General features: G+C 24.3%; 1 protein-coding gene across 2 annotated transcripts in view; it reads left to right on the top strand.

Moving 5' to 3' along the window:
- LOC127281782 (uncharacterized) overlaps positions 1–18,217 on the top strand; it is a 39,375-nt gene extending 21,158 nt beyond the window's left edge. For both annotated transcript variants that reach the window (XM_051305671.1, XM_051305672.1), the window contains 5 exons: positions 7,433–7,568; positions 11,143–11,285; positions 12,431–12,581; positions 16,597–16,711; positions 17,195–18,217. In XM_051305671.1, the coding sequence (XP_051161628.1) occupies positions 7,433–7,568; positions 11,143–11,285; positions 12,431–12,581; positions 16,597–16,711; positions 17,195–17,308 (659 nt within the window). In that variant the 3' untranslated portion in view covers positions 17,309–18,217. The remainder of the gene's footprint in view (positions 1–7,432; positions 7,569–11,142; positions 11,286–12,430; positions 12,582–16,596; positions 16,712–17,194) is intronic.
- Positions 18,218–18,422: the final 205 nt, after the last annotated feature.

Genomic DNA, 18,422 nt, shown 5'->3' on the forward strand with positions numbered 1-18,422 from the left:
CTGTAAGTACCAAATAATTCTTTAGGTACAAAATACTTCTGTACTTATTCCGTACGTATAAAATGATTCTGTATGCACAAAATAATTCTGCATGTACGAAATACTTCAATATACGTATTCCGGACGTACAAAATAGTTCTGTATGCCCTAAATAATTCTTTAGGTACAAAATACTTCTGTACGCATTCAGTACGTACCAAATGGTTCTGGATATACAAAACAATTCTGTATACCCCAAATAATTCTTTAGGTACGAAATTCTGCAATACGTATTCCGTACGTACAAAATGGTTCTGTATGCTCCAAATAATTCTGAATGTACCAAATAATTCTGTACGCACAAAATACTTCCGCATGTATTCCTTTAAATACAAAATAGTTCCAGCTAATTCTGAACGTACAAAATAATTACGTACGTACAAAATACTTCTGTACGGATTCCATAAGAGTAAAATGCTTCTGTACGTTATCAAAAAATACCTCTACATCAGAAGCACACCTGTATGTACATACAGAAACACATCTCAATGCACATACGAAACACCTATGTTCATAAGAAACATATTTATGGAGCATGTATGTTTAGAAGATGCATATGTATGTAACACGAAAACACGTAACAAATCTATATGTATGAAAACATATTTGTAACACAGCAGTATGTATTCAAACATACATCTCTATGCATGAGACATACATCTGACAAAATTACATATAAGAAACACACACACATTCATGTTAAATTTCTTTAATCAATGTTAAAATTTTTGACACATACGGGATTCATATACACACACATGTTATAGAGAGTTATTCGTGTAAATGAACGTTGGTTATTCACGCATACGGTCATGCATGAGAAATCACAAGGGAGTGAGAGGTGGTCAATATACGGTGTGTGTGTGTGTTAGGAAGGGGTTATTGGTAAAGGGGCAAAAGGGGGAAAGGGGGGGATTGAAGGCGCGTTTATTTATAACACGTCAGGACCATCGTACGATGCCGGTTCCACCAATCAGCGGCTATCTTGTGGTCTGGCCTTGCGGCCCGTTTCACGCACATACACTAGACAAGTTTTAAACTCGTCTGCGACCGAGAATCTCATAATTTTTTTTTTTTTTTTATTATTTCATATACAAACTAAGTATACATATTTCTATATCAATGATCCCACAGCTTCTTGACCCTGTTCACGCCCTTTTTTCTTTTTGGAAAAAAAAAGAAAACAAAAATTTACACATTTACTCCACGTGGTTAAGCACGTGCTTTTTAATGTTAGGGTTATTTAGATTAGGTTAGTGCTAGATTTGTGAATTAATGTAGCGATTTTGAAACCTAATTTTCTGATACCATTGATCATCAGGAAATTGGAATTACTAGATGATTAATTGAAGCAATTGAAAGTTAAAATTATCTGTAATTGCAGTTTTTTCTAACTTTTAAAAAAAGGCAAACAAGAGATCAAGATAAACTCGACATTTGAAAAATAGAACTTGAATGTTATTTTTTGTGGTTTCCACACTTTTTCATATATAAGTAACTAACCATGACAGGTTGTAAGCCACTTACAGACACGCTACTGCGTATATCAATTGCATAATTATTATTCTAGACTCACAATATCCGCTGTCAGGGAGTTTAATGTATTCACGCCAAGTTATATATATATATATACAATTTTTTTTAACTAATATTTGCCCTTATTAATTGTAAACAAACGTATTTATGAATCAAATAAACTTATCGAGAAAATAAAATCTAAATACATATTATAGTGATTATGAAAAAGTTATGGGATAAATAATTTGTAACATAAATTATTATCTATTAACTGGTTTACTAATTATTAAATCATTTTTTTTTCCTCTCTACGCGTTGTTTTTCTTTTATAGCAATAGATCATTTAATCACGATTCAATTGATATATATGAAACACATAGTTAATAATTTAATGGATTTTAATAGATCGTAAATTTTCCTCTACTAGACATCTATATATATGTTATAAAATTTAATGGATATAAAAGATGTGACACGTCATATTATATAGAATAAGGGTTCAAGAGCAGCAGATGTTATTGAACCGAAGGATTATTATTTATTCCCCTTAATAACTTCCGTTTATTTTCTATTTTATTTTTACTGTTTCAAATTTTGTTAAGGATATAGAAACAAAATTTTCGTTTCACTGATGATCGACAAAATTTTATGGAAACAATTTTAAAAATGCTTCTGATAAAAGTAATTAGAAGATTATAAAAACAGATTCTGATGTAAAAGCAACATATAGGAAATTTTTCAATAACACAAGGGTGCATTAAATACAAGGACGTTTGTTGGGAATTTTTTTTTATACGCCACGATTAATAAATTTAAAAAAAAGGTGTGAAGGTTAATATATCGTAAATGATATCAGGGACAATTTTTTCTTTTAAAATGAATGAAGCGAAAAATTGTGTTCTCTTTTTTTCATGTTTAGGTATTTTGCTTTTTGGAATATGTATATGGAACACGGTAGTAGATCTTCAGTATAAATAATGTCGTCCGACATGGTGTCTGGTGTGCCTGTGGGACATTACAAGGATGCACACGTGGCATTCAAAATTAACTAATGCCCGGTTGCATAATGTCCTCGTAATTTCGGACCTGCGGGAGCCGTAACATCGCGGTTCCCTTTAAAATGTCCTTCTACCTTGCAAAATGCTCCCACAATCCGAAACACACACACATACACATTAATAGTTGATATTTTTTTCAATTACATAAATTCACACTGAATTTAATTTTTTTTTTTCTTCTAAATATTGCACAAAAAATTTTTTTTTTAATAATTTAATTTCAAAATTATTAAAAAGTACATTGAGAAAAATATTCAAATAGCATTTCTGTATAAAAATTATTGATTCTGAAGCATATGCTATAGAATCTATAAAATATTTTACAAATTTTATAGCATATGTTTTTGAATCAATAATTTTTATATACACTGAGAAAAATATGCTATTGAATCAATAGCATTTCTGCCAAAGGCATAAAAATTATTGATTCAAAAGCATATACTATAAAATTTGTAAAATATTTTATAGATTCTATAGCATATGCTTTTGAATCAATAATTTTTATACCTTTGTCAGAAATGCTGTTGATTCAAAAGCATATTTTTCTCAGTGTACCATTGGCAGAAATACTGTTGATTTAATATCATATTTTTCCATGGCATTAATTAATTAATAATTAATATCTGCATTAATTTATAAGGCATTAATTGAATCGATTTTTAAATTAAATACTCTAATGGAAAAAAAAAATTTTAAAGGAAGTATTTTTTAGAGATTTTGTAATAGCCTTTTTCTTTTTAATCAGCTCAATAATAGCGTTATCGCACATTTTCCATAGACTTGTATCCGCTTTTCTAAAATTTAGAATCCTCTAAGTGTCTGGGGGCAAAATTGTCGACAATTTTATTAAATAAATGGCATCCAGGGAACTTAAGTGTCTCAGATTTATGACTGTGAGCGCCCTGCTTTTCCTTGATAGTAATGAGGATTTTCCGGTATATAAGAGCTTGGCGCGCGCAAATTAGAGGAAACTCGTTAGGACAATTCTGAAAGAGAGTTAATATCGCACTTCTTTTTTTTTTTTTTTTTTTAAACATTTCCCTTTTAAGATATCTCTATATATAGACACGATTTTGATGCTCGCAGAGGATTTTTCATGTCATTATTATTTTAATGGCGATCGAATATAATCCTTTTTCTTTTACAATTTCTGATCGTGCTTCATCTTTTTCTCGCGTACAAAAAAATTAATGTTTGCCAAGAGAGAAAAGTGGAACGAGAGAAAGAATGAGGAAAAAAAAAAAAAAGAAGAAATCTCTCGCGAAGATACGCGGTGGTCCAGGAGGTGAAATAAAAGAATAAAAGATGAGGGTCGAAGATTTTATTATTTTTGTGCTTCTCTTCACGATTACGAGTTGGCATTTGATAAGACTTTCAATTTATTTATTTATTTTATAACATGTTCGGTTAAAATCATAACCAGAAATTAAATTCTTGTTCTCTTATTTTAATTACTTTTTATTTATATTTATTTTTTTTTTTATGAAAATGGTCTAAAAACGTTTTTAAATTTCTATTTTAATTTAAAACAAATTTTATTCAATTTTCCCCAATGTTAAATAGAAATTAAATATGAATTAAAATAGCGGGGCTCTAATTTAATTAAGCTATTATATATCCTAAGAATTTAATATTTATTTTTTCATCTCTAATTTTCGTTCATCCATTTAATTTTTCAATTCGTTTTTTTTTTGTCAATTGATTATATTTAATATTTCATTTTCACATTTATTTTTAATTCACCGGACTGTTTTTAGGGAAAATTTACCTTAAAAAAAAAAAAATTAATTAGGACAGGATAGAAAAGGTCATATATATGTGACTCTTTTTTTTTTTACTCTCCATACATAATAAATTGTTCCGGTACATGAAACATTTTGTCACTTAATGAAACTATTACAGTTTTACGACATTGTTACTTGCAGTTAATTCTTTTTCACGAGAAAATAAAAATAAAATTGAGCTTGAAAATTGTCTTCGCACAATTTCTTTTCTCAATGTTGAAAATTGTTTTAAATTAGATATTGAACACTTTCATCAATATATAAGAATATTGTTTTTTTTTTAAAAAATACAAAATGGAAGTGTAAATAATTTTTTATTTTTTAATTCGGGAGAATTTTGATAAAAATAAAAATAGTTTTTTTTTTTTTATTTTTAATACGAAATTCTTGAGAGGTAGATATATATATGAGAGTAAAAGAAATTGAATTTAAGAGAAAGAACAATGGACGGAAAAATCGAGAAATTAGATTAGGCAATTTTTTTCTCACCTTTTTCCGGACCTTAAAAAGTCTAATTACTTTATATTATTGCTATAAGGTAGAGGAGGAAAAAAAAAATAGAATAAACTGAGTCGACAGCGGATGAAACAACAGAATACGAAAAATTTTCCTAGATTGTATTTAACTTGAGACAAGTGTAGAATTTTTTATATATTATTTTATTTATTATTTAATTATTATTTAATTATTTATTTATTATTTTGTATTTTTTGTTTTATAATTATATTACAGTTTTTCTTTTTTAACCAAAAATTAATTTTTATAATTTATAAATTTATTACACTGAAAAAAAATTTATTTGATAGAAATTTTATTATTTTGATAATAAGTAGGTAATGGATTATTTGAATCAAATAAATTTTTTTTGATTGCACATAATTATTATTTAGTTTTTCTTTTTTCTTAATCGAAATTAATTTTCGTAATTTTTTAATTATTATTCAGATAAATGGTTTTTGTTTTTCCCTATTTTTGAAAATCTCGATAAAAGATTGAAAATAAAGAAAAATTGCAATCACCAATTTTAATTAAAATTTTTGTCAATATATGCGAACGTATATATATATATATAAAAAAGACGAGATTGTCTAAATGAAACGGATTTGCATGTGGGGAAAATATAAAAAGAAGTGGAAAACAAAACATAGAAAGCGCATTTTCTGTCGCTTAACGATGAAGGATGAACGTAATATTATATGACCAGTGTGGACCATAGGTCTCTGAACGCAAGTCGCAAAAACCATTCGTTCAAATTAAGAAGTTGATACGGATTTAATGGGTTTTGTTTTTCGTTTCATTCCTGCCAACTCTCTCCCCCCTCTCTCTCTCTCTCTCTCTCAATCACTTTCTGCTTTTGTTTTCTCCAAATTCGGAAATAAATGATTGAACGGATATCTATAGAAACTTCTTTTCCTCTATTATATGAAAAAAAAGAGAGAGAGAAAAAAAAAACCTTTTTCCACGAATACAAGTGTAATTAGTAAACTACTTTTCCACATTTGGCGCACAAGAATAAAAACAGGACATACAATAAATCATAAAAGGTATCAAGATATTTTTAAATGACTTTTTCTTCCTCTTCTCTTCTCTTTCTCAGAATTCGATGATTCGGATAAAATTAGTTTCTGATATAAATAAATGTGAGCAAAAGAGGTTTGTGTATATATCGAATATGAAAAATTTAGTTCAATTTAAATATTTAAGGCAAAAGTTTATTTTTAGAGTTATGGAAGAGTAAAGGATTTTTAATTCAATTTTCTCTACTTTGAATCATGATAAGAAATATATTTATTGAATATAAGCAAATTTTGTGCAACAATAGTTTGAAAAATTTATTTTATTAAAAAAAAAACAATTTTATTTATAAATATTTAATAAAATTAATTTATTGTATTAATAAATATTTGTTAATAAAATTAGTTTATTGCATTAATAAATATTTGTTAATAAAATTAGTTTATTGCATTAATAAATATTTATTTTTTTATTAATTTATTTATTAATTTATTTAAGAATTTTTACGGCCTATTGATTAATTTGTTAATCAATTTAATAATTTTTGATATCAATATGATAATTTTCTAAATTAACTATGAAACTGCTTTTTTATTTTGAAATTTACTTTTTCAATCGAGGGGCGGAAATATTTAATAGAAATAAAAAATAGATTGAATATGTTTTGGACGAGAACTTTATATAGTTGTAATCCTTCTTTAATTCAAGAAAAAGGAAAAGTAAGGAGATTTAAGTGGATCAACTCCGTGTTTGGTCGGACGTATACAGTAGTGTTACTTTTTCCGACATCTACTTTATATACGACCCTCGACAGATTACAAACTTCATATATAGAAAAAAAAAAATTTTCTTTTTTTCATTTTATTTTCCCTTTTTTAAATCGTATTTTTTCTTATTTCTGTATATATATAAATTTTATTATTATACTTATCCGATAAAATAAAATTGTTTAGAAAATTGAAATAATTGAAATAAATAATAATTATATAATAATTATTATTATTAATAATTATATAATAATAATTATTATTAATAATTAATTATTAAAATTATTATTAAATTTTATCTTGATCTTTATAAAAATATTAATTAATAAATATTGGTTAGAAAAAAATTTTTCAAAATATTAATTTTCCTTTCTTTTTTATTCCCTCAAATAGAAAAAAAAAGTTTTCTTTTTTGTCAAAAAAAAAATAATTTTTTTGTTTGCAAAAAAATTTTGATAAGGAAATAAAATTTCATACAAAAAATATATTTTTTTTTTATAAATAAAATGGGAAAATTGACTTTTATATACGAATTTCATAAAATACTTTATAACTTGAACATGAAAGTCGTCGAATAAAATTAGTTGAAATTGTTGTTGTGTTTTGCCAGAAGTTGAACTGACGGTAAGGTTACGCTCGCGATATATAAAAGCCATTTTACCCTGTACTATATATATATAAGAAAAAAAAGAAAGTACCAAGTCTCATCTGGTTTTTTTTTTGTTTTCATTTCTTTTTCAATTGTTTTCAGTTCTGGCTAGTGGCCGTGGTGAGGAGTGCGGACACGAGGAATTATCCAGATGTGCCAAGCCACTTCAAGAAATCACCCGCAACAGCGAACTGAGCTTTTTCATCAAGAAACAAGAACTCGATCAAGTTGTCTGCCCGTGAGTATTTTTCCCAGCTTTTCTAAATTAATTAATATTTATTTAATTGTATAACAGAAAACAAAAGGCGGCGGGGTTCAATTAAATGAAAATTTATAAAAACGATTATTCTTTACTTCAATATGCATTACTCGGGATTATTTATTTTATTATTTTATTTATTATTATTTATTTTATTATTTTATTATTTTATTTATTATTATTTATTTTATTATTTTATTATTTTATTTATTATTATTTATTTTATTATTTTTATTATTTTTTTATTTTTTTAAAAAAGTCTATAATCGCTCTCTAAATCTGAATTAGTAACTCACTTTTTGCTTCTCAATTAGTAAAATTTTACTAATTATTAGTAACTTTTACTAACAATTAGTAAAATTTTACTAATTATTAGTAACTTTTACTAAAAATTAGTAAAATTTTACTAATTATTAGTAACTTTTACTAACAATAAGTAAAATTTAACTAATTCTAAAGCAAAAAGTGAGTCACTAATTTAAATTAGTAAACATTTTTACTAATTCAGATTTAGAGAGCGTATAGTAATTAGTTATAAAATATAATAATTAAATTTCTTTTAAAATTATAATTTTCAAAAAAACAAAATATTTTTTATAATTCGCAGCGGAAAATTTAATTTTTTTTTTTTAGAAAAAATAGAGGAAAAATATTTTTTTCCAATGGGAGAGGAAATGTTTTGTTAATTAATCCCATTAAAAATTTGTGGAGGGAAATTTAATTTCTTTTTGGAAAAAATAATACTTTTTCTCAATAATAGAGGAAATTTTTTGTTAATTAATTAAGCTTGAAAAAAATACCCCACTTAGATTAATTTTTTTCTCCCCCATACCAAATCCATACACTCTATATATATATAGGGATTATATAAATTCTTTTTGAAATTTTCTCCACTTAGCGTAATTGTTACATGTTTTGTTTGTTTTCAAAGCAATTATCTGAAAAGTATTTGTATTTTCAAAAAAAAAAAAAAACTAAATCGTAGATTGAAAGAAATTTTTTTTTTTTTCGTTAAGAGGAAATTTGTTTGCTTTTAACTTTAAAGTTAAATTCATCTTATAAGAATGTTGTAAAATAAATTATTTTAAGTAACTTGAAAAGTTAGTCGTGGGAGAATCCACTTTAAATGCGATTAATCGTAGAATCACTCGACAAGTTTTCGGTTAAGGCAAAATGCGGTAAGATAGAGTGAGAGAGAGAGAGAGAAAGAGAAAGAGAAGGAGATACCTTGTAAATGGAAACGATTTACTTTAGAGGGGACTTGATTGTTCACTACTGAATTTTGTTGGTTCTGATTTTCTTGGCCGTGGCCATGTGAAGAGGTATCTCTCAAACACAAAGTATGGAATGGGACGACAAAGAGAAAGATGAATGTCACTAATTACCACAGCTCTTAAGTTAATTTCACTTCTCGTGAGAGATTCGAGTCACGTGTCCTCACTTTAAGCGCATCAAAGATTTCGAATAGTGAAAAAAAAAATAATAGAAAATTCCGCCTCTAAATTCCCATTGCAAATTATTTTTTTCCTTTTGTAAAAAAAGAGAATTTTTTTCTCGAAATTTTTTTTCCCTAAATAGAAAATTATTTCTCGATTTTCACCATTTTTTTTTTTATTTTCATTTATTATAATTTTTATATTTATTTAATAATAAATTCAATCAATTAATTAAATTAATTTAATAATTTTTTATATTTTATTTATTTTTCTAATAACTTATTTATTACAATAAATTATTTATAAATAAAATATTGTATTTATAATATCTATATTTTTCAAAATTAATAAAAAATTGAACATTGCGACAGAAAAGAATTTTTAAATTATTTTTATTATTACACGGAAAAAAAGAAAAAGTAATTTTTACTACTTTCATAGTAAAACGGGAACTGTCCTAAGTTTCTGTGCAACTTTTCCTCCAAAAATAGTAAAAATTTACTCCAGAAATAGTAAAAATTACTACGGAACAGTAAAATTTACTACAAAAATAGTAAATTTTACTATTTTTGGAGTAAAAGTTGCCAGAGATGCGCAGAAACTTCATTTTACTATGAAAGTAGTAAAAATTATTTTTTCTTTTTTTCTGTGTATTATTTTTATTTTTGATTCAAAAACATTATATATAAAGATTATATGAAATAATTATGAAAATCTTAAATAAATTTTCATATATTAAACAAATAATGCAAATGTAATTTCAACATGTGCTTTTGAAAATTTACTTCCATGAGGAAACTTGGAAAGTTTTCGCGTGTATTATCTATCTGACTATCTAGGGGGAAATAATTTATCGAATCCTCATAATTTTCGGCTTCGATAATACGAATCTACGATTGGTTGGTTCAGATAGCAGCAGATGTAGCTGAATTATCGAATGGGATTTTCGAAAAAAAAAAAAAAAAAAAAAATTTCCTTCTACCTCAATTGAGGTGAGACCTTGCACTTCTATTCACCCTATTATCAGATTTATTCTATATTTAAATCGAAAAAATATTATATATTAAACGAGATGAAAGATAAATGGCAAACTATTTTATTTTTTTTCGGAGGGAAAAATTGGTAGTGAATTTTTTTTTTTTACATTTTTGGTTAAAAGTCAATTTTATTCAATTGAGTATTTTTCAAAATTTTTTGAATTTGTTTTTCGAATAAAAAATTTAGTTATTTTTATTATTAAATTATAATTAATTGAATAATAAATTATTAATTTATTAAATAATTAATTAAATAAATTGCCGGTAAATTGAAAATAAATAAATATGTTATAATAAAATGTATACCGCGCTCTGAAAAAAAGCAAAAAATTGTAGGTTATGTTTATAGTTTACCTTTTTCTCAGGCAATTATCATAAACATAACCTATAATTTAGTTGCTTGGCAACTTTTTTCTTTCAGATCGCGTCACATATTTTAATTAATATTAAATAAAAAAATAAGAATACAAAACTTTTATTAGGTTCAATAATTTAATAATATTATAATTTAATTATAATTTATTATAATTTTTTTTTCCATATTTATTATAATTTAATTATTATATTAATAATAGAAATAATAAAATGTGACGCCCTCTGAAGAAAGGGACGCAAAAAATTATAGGTTATGTTTACCTTTTTGGCTCTAATCTATCATAAACATAACCTATAATTTTCTTCCTTTCTAGGACAAAAAATAAATATTTTTTCCTCATTTCACGTCAAATATTTTAATTAATATTAAATAAAAAAAAAAGAATACAAAACTTTTATTAGGTTCAATAATTTAATAATATTATAATTTAATTATAATTTATTATAATTTTGTTTCCATATTTATTATAATTTAATTATTATATTAATTAATAGAAATAATAAAATGTGACGGCCTCTGAAGAAAGGGACGCAAAAAATTATAGGTTATGTTTACCTTTTTGGCTCTAAACTATCATAAACATAACCTATAATTTTGTTCCTTTCTAGGACAAAAAAATAAATATTTTTTCCTCATTTCACGTCAAATATTTTAATTAATATAGAAAAAAATAATTAAAAATTTTTTTTTTTTTTTAATTACAGAAAATTGGAGGACAGTGTTAAGTGCATTAATTTCTATACATTAAGGTGTATGAAGGAGCAACAGAGAGATCAATTCAATGCACTCTATGCAAGCACAAATATGGCAATTAGAGAGCTCTGTCAAGATGGAATTTATCAAGAAGGTAAGGATTGACTCTTAATCAGAGAAAGATCGGAAGGCGAATATATCGATTTATTGATTATTAATGAGAGTGAGAGGAGGGTTTAGACTATGTCAAAATCAAAGCTAACCGGTAATCATTCCAATAATGTAGAGAATGCGAAGTGCATTATCATATATTTAGATAGGCTCTCGCTGTTTAATTATTTTCCTCATAATTTTGGAAAATTCAACTCGAATGTTATATACAAAGACAATATATATATATATATATATTATATTCTCTCTTCACTAAAATTTATGACCAAGAAAATCACGAGATTATTTTGACGTTGCAACATATTCAAAGACTAGAGACCACAAAATATACATTTCCTGCGTCATTTCAACACTCAAAATTTAATGTTAGTTTCTATTGTGACCTCAAAAATTTTCTTTCACTGTTTCAATGCACTCAGAACAAATTAACGTAAATTATTATCATTCTATAGATTTATTTTTTTTTACCCTGGTGATTTAAAATTCCAATTTAATTTCTAAATTTTTTTTCTGTTTATTGAAAAATATTTTTAAATAATTGTTTAGAAAAAAAAATGTTTAGTAATTTTTGATTTTCTCTATCGAAAAATATAAAATTTGTTTATAAAATTGTTTGGTAAGTGAAAAATTTTTGTGAAAACCACAGCAAATTTAATAAATTAATTTTCAATGGTAAAGTCAGCGTTAAAATTCAATTATATATATATATATATATATATATATATATATTTTTTTAATTACAAACACTCTCCTCTCATGTGTTTAACAACTGTAATTCTATTTAATGAAACTGAATCGTATATTCAAAATTTAATCACATTTCCAGTCTCCTTTAATCAATATTATAAATTTTAACTTCAAAGTGCGATAACGATTGAATAAATCACGAATTCCTTCTCTATCAATTATTTATACTAATTTTAATATAGACTGTTAATTATCGTTTAAAAAAAAAGGAAAAAAAAATTATTTCAAATAAATATAAATATTTTTAAATATTTAAAAGAAAATAATGAAATTAGGAGAAATTTTTTTTTTGAGAAAAAAATTAATTATATAAAAAGAACTGTGAATTGCATTAATTCAATTAAAATTCCTTCTTTTTTTTTTTTTTTAATGAATGTCCAGCTTTCCTGGAGCACGTTCCATGTATGCAAAAAGAGACAGTAAAGAGAGAATATAATAAGTGCTCGGACGCTTACCAAAATGGATTAAAGGAAATGGAAAATTCATCACTCACCGGACGTGGAGGTCCAACTTCTCTGAAATCACTCTGCTGGTAAGTTCCTTGTTTTCCTAAAGCAAACCAGAGAAACATTAAAAAAATATATTTCTATTTTATAATATATTCTTGTGAAGGGCAAATAGAAATTTACAAAATTTTACAATTAAATTTTAAATAAATAATAATAATAATTTTTTTAGTAAATTTTATTTAAACAATGACGAAATTAAACAATTAAATTTTTTTTTAACAAAAAGCAAATAATCATTAAATATTAAAATTAATTAAAAACAAAAGGGAAATTGAATTTTTTATACATTCAGCTTTCTTCAATTGTTGTAAATTAATTAATTTAATATTAAACAATTTAATTATGAATGAAAATTATTTTTAATTATTAATATTGTTAACTTTATTATTATTAATAATAATTATTAATTATTAAAATTTTACTGCTAATGTTAATTAAAATATAATTGTTTAGAATTCGTTTAAAGAATTTTTTTTTTTTTTTTGAATTAATAAATACTAAAAAATATAAATATAAACATTGAATGAAAGGTTAAATATTGTTACACAAATTTTTAATATTCAAATGAACTATTGACATTGAAAATATTAACATCTTAAAATGTACAATTTTCACAATAGAAAGTCCATTAATAATATACAAAAAATGCTTTTTAATTATCAATTTTCTCACATTGTATATTATACTTTGTTTTAATAATGAATCATTACAATGTGACACGTGCTAATGAATATTGTGAATTTTCACCCTTGACATATTGAAAAAATTAATATTCTAAACTTTTAATAAAATTAATAATCATCACTGTAATGGGAAAATTTTTTTTATTTAATTCAAATAATTACTTGACTATTATCAAATAAATATTTCCAAGAACCAAATAATTTTCTGTATTTGAAAAATTAATTTAAATAAAAATTATTTGGTCCAAGGAAATATTTATTATTATTTAGTAAATTATGAATGAAAATTATTTTATTTTTTTTTTGAAAAAATTAATAAAAAAAAAAATTATTAAGACGATTATAGTATTAATTATATCATTGGATATATGTAAATGTACATTTCTATTGCTTTTAAGTGAAATAAACAAAATTATTTAAATGCGCAGTCGTAGCAACATGTTAAGATCATGTTTCCTAATGAATCTCATGCAAATGAGGAAATGTAATCATACTACTTCCTATATAGTATATACATATATGTATACTTCACCGGAAACTGTGCTCGCACGTTATGTATGTAAATCGACTATATAGATGCACTTGAGACCCTTGCGGAACGTCAAGGTCATTATCGTCAAATTTCTAGTTTCACTTTAATGAGAAATATAATGCAATCATTATTTCACCTTAAGGTATATTGCCATACCATTATGGTTATTTATTCATTTCCCTTACAAACAAAAAAATAATAGAAACTATAGTTGGCCGTTTAGGATAAATATGCTAATTAACCGAATTTCCATTTTTAAACATTTTTTTTCAAAAGAGTTAGTTAAACAGAATTTTTATTTAGCCGAATTTTTATTTAGCACAATTTTATTTAGCAAAATCTTAGTTAACAAAATTTTATTTAACACAATTTTATTTAACAAAATTTTATTTTTCATAATTTTATTTAACAAAATTTTATTATAGGCAAATTCTCATTTAACTGAATTCTAAAATGATTTTTATTTGGCAGAATTTCCATCATAAAGAATTTATTAAGCCGAACTTTTATTTAGCACAATTTTATTTAGCCAAATTTTATTTAACAAAATTTTATTATAGGCAAATTCTCATTTAACTGAATTCTAAAATGATTTTTATTTGGCAGAATTTCCATCATAGAGAATTTATTAAGCCGAACTTTTATTTAGCAAAATTTCATTTTACAGAATTTTGATTGGTAAATAAATTTTTGTTTTAGGAAAATTATTATTTAATTCACTACTTAACATTTATATTTGGCAGAATTTTGATTGGTAAATAAATTTTTGTTTTAGGAAAATTATTATTTAATTCACTACTTAACATTTATATTTGGCAGAATTTTCATTGAAGAGAATTTATTTAGCCGGACTTTTATTTAGCAAAATTCCATTTTACCAAAATTTTGTTCAATCAACAAATTTTCGTCGAAGGAAATTTCTTACTTAACTAATTTCCATTAAAGAGAATTTATTTTGCCGACTTTTTATTGAGCAGATTTTTTTGTAAAGCAAATTTTTATTTTGGAAAAATGCTCATTTAACTGAATAGTTAACATGATTTTTATTTGGCAGAATTTAGAATTGAAAAGAATTTATTTAGCCAATTTGTTTATTCAGCAATATTTTATTTTAGTGAATATTTTTGTTAAATAAATTTTTTCTGCCAAATACTTATTTCTAACTGAATTTTTGACATTATTTTTATTTGTCAGAATTTACAATAAAAATAATTTATTTAGCCGAATTTTTATTCATTAAAAATTAATTCAGCAGAATTTTTTTTTGATAAAAACTGAATTTTCTAACATTTTTATTTGGCGGAATTTTTATTAAATTTATTTAGCCGGACTTTAGCAAAATTTTAAATGAACCAAATTTTTATTAAAAGAGATTTTTGCTTAAATTTTCAGCTAAATTGGAATTTGGTTCATATAATTTAAATTTGGCAAATTCGGTTAAATATTCTACCAATTAGAAAGCTGAATTTTCTTTTGATTTAAAAAATAATTTTTTTCCACAAAAAAAAAATATTTCAAAAAAATTAATTCAGCATAATATTAATATTAAAAAATATGAAAATTTCTTTTTTTTTTGCTCTAATTATAATAATACCGAGATGAATAAGTATACGTGAGTAACAAATAACTTTTATGAGTTTTTCATGCCTAACTCTCGACACCTTCATCCCTGCAATTGGATCCCAGGGGGGAACGAGTTGAAAAGCTGCAGCAGACCGTGGCATAGATAGGCTAATGACTTTACTGGGTCTGCACGTGGAAATACCCGTATATTGAAATGTCCGGCTGACCGAGTAAAGCGCGACGGCAATTTCCCTTCCAGTAAAGTCGTCATTTCTCGAAAAAGTATTACCCCGTCGGGAAATGAACAGTTTTTTTCCTTTTCTTCTTCTTTTTTTCTCTTTTTAATTTTTTTTTCTTTTTTGATAATTTTATCCATTTAACGAAAAGTAATATGCTATAATTGAAAAAAAAAAAATTGTCATTTTTCGTTAAAACGAATACAACAAAAAAAAAAATATATATATATCAATCTCGGAATATTGACTTCTTTTTTTTTTGAAAAACAAAGGAAAATTATTTTTAATTAAAAATTAAAAAATTAAATTTAATTAAAATAAAAAAATTTTAAATTAAAAAAAATTAATTATTAAATTAAAAATTAAATAAAATATATAAATAAATTTTTTAATATTATTCGAAATTTATTTATTTACACTGAAAAAAAAAATTTATTTGATTCAAATACTCGATTACTTGACTATTATCAAATAAATATTTATTTGTATCAAATAATTATTATTTGAATCAATTAAATGGTATTTGTTTCAAATACAGAAATTATTGGTTGAAATACAATTTATTTAATTAATAATATTTGGTTAAAGTAAATATTTATTTGATAATAGACAAGTAATCAAGTATTTGAATCAAATAAATTTTTTTTCAGTGTAGTTATAATTATTTTATTATTTATTATTATTATTATTATTATTATTATTATTATTATTATTATTATTATAATTTTTGTATTTTCTAGTACTTTGTACGAAAGGGCCCCGTATATAAATAAATAAATTATTTTTAGTAAAAAAATAATAATAAATTTTAAATTCAAATATTAATAAAATATAGAATTAAAGAAAAAAATTTAAATAAAGCGAGCAATAATTCAGAATTAGAACCTTCTTTTTTTGTTTATTTTTCAAAATATTTAACGGATTTTTATATTTGCAAAAATATCATTTTTAAAAAAAAAAAAATAAAATAAATTGACAAGTGTCAACAATTAATAATTTTTTATTGCCTTTATTTTTGTTTCAGTTATTTCCAAACATATTTGGATTGTTCGCACAATGTTGTACTGAGAGAATGTGGTGCAGACACGGCGGAATTTACAAAAGATTTTTTGGATCGAATGTCAAATTCATTGAAAGAGGTGAGTACAAAAAATAACAATATAGGATTTTTTTTTTTTTTTTTTTATCAAGAGAAAAACCACGATTATATGGCGACCAAATGAGTTGTAATTAAATTATACGATTTTGAATTTGTATTTGCGAGTTGCAATAAAAGTAAGAAAATTGGCTAATTCTTGTTAAGGGACCAAACATTGTCATTACACTGGAGAATACTTATGAACGAGTATTGCCCAGGAAACTTCAATTACATTTTGTATACATTTACAAATTAAAAGGCTAATGTTACCCACTTGAATGGGAAAATGAAAATGACTTTTTTTTTTTTTAAAAAAAAACTATATAATTAAAGTAAACGGGATCTCATTTATATTTCGATCAAAAAAGATTCGAATTTTTAAATCCAATTACCATGATTTGAAATTTCAGTTAAAAATTAAAATTTTTTTATTGGAAAAAAAAATTTCCCAAAGTGATTTTGTTATTTAATTTTTTTGTTTCAGTCACATTGTAAAAGTTATCCACTCTCGACATGTCCAAGCAGTTCAAGTTCGTCCATTAGCCTATCCAGCCTGCTACTTCCAGTTCTTATCATATTGAGCAGATATTTCACTTAAATAAATTGAAATAATTATCGTGAACCGGAAGTGGAAATTTTTTTTAATACACAAAATAATGATTATTAAAAAAAAAAAAAAATATTCTTCCCCGCGTCGATTCACGAATAAATAGGCGAATAAAATGAAATGCCACCTCGAGATAGAGAGAGAGAGAGAGAGAAAAAAAGTGTCGAAAATTTTTTTTCGACGTTAAACAACTATTATTTGCAAAAAACGAAAAAAAAAAAAACTATTCTCACTCGTCTGTGATGCTTTCGATTTTTGCACGAAAGGAAATGAAAGTATACACACATATAGGTATAGTATAGAAAAAGAGGAAGCAAAATGAAGAGAATCAATTGAAAAAGATGAAGATAAAGATTATAAGATTATGTATAAGAACAGAAATAGAAAAAAAAAAAAAAAAAAAAAAAAGATCTGAGAGGCGAGGTGAATGCGAAAATCCAGGAGATTCGTTAAAACCGAATCCATCTAGCGATTCTAATTAACGGCGGAAGCTCCAACAAGTCCTTTTAGCAAAGTATTCTCTATAGGGTCGCAGACATGGCTGTGACTATCTAAGAGTGTTCCCAGATATATATATATATATTAATTCCCGTTAAATCTGTTTTTACTCTCGTCTCGGAATTTTAAACAAAGCCACTCATGACTATTTTCTTTTTTATTTTAGTAAAAAAAAAAATTCTCGAGTAAAAAATAAAAAAAAAAACTAACAAAATTCTAATATTGGAAATGGCAAAAATTCTAATATTAAAAATTCCAAAAATTAAATTAATTATTAATTAAATTAATTTCAATAATTAGAAAAAAAAATTATTTTTTCTCAATGAAAACAAAATTGTAAATTTCAAAAAAATCACAACAAATATATTCATTGAGTTCCGTCCGCGAGGCGAAAAATGGGAATCGTAAAATTTGGGAACCGATAACATATATAAAAAAAAAAAAAAATTCGTACACGTTGTATACATCGCATATGTATTCTAATACTCGTTTATAGTAAAATATAAGCTACAGCAACACTGCTTGGTGTACTTCTGCAATATTAAAAAAAAAAAAGAAAAAAAATAAATTATCAGAAACGCAAAATCACTCTATATCAATATTTCCA

The sequence above is a fragment of the Leptopilina boulardi genome, unplaced genomic scaffold (genome assembly GCF_019393585.1).
Source record: "Leptopilina boulardi isolate dan_hultmark-lab unplaced genomic scaffold, ZJU_Lbou_2.1 LbouV2_278, whole genome shotgun sequence".
Classification (NCBI taxonomy): Eukaryota; Metazoa; Arthropoda; class Insecta; order Hymenoptera; family Figitidae; genus Leptopilina; species Leptopilina boulardi.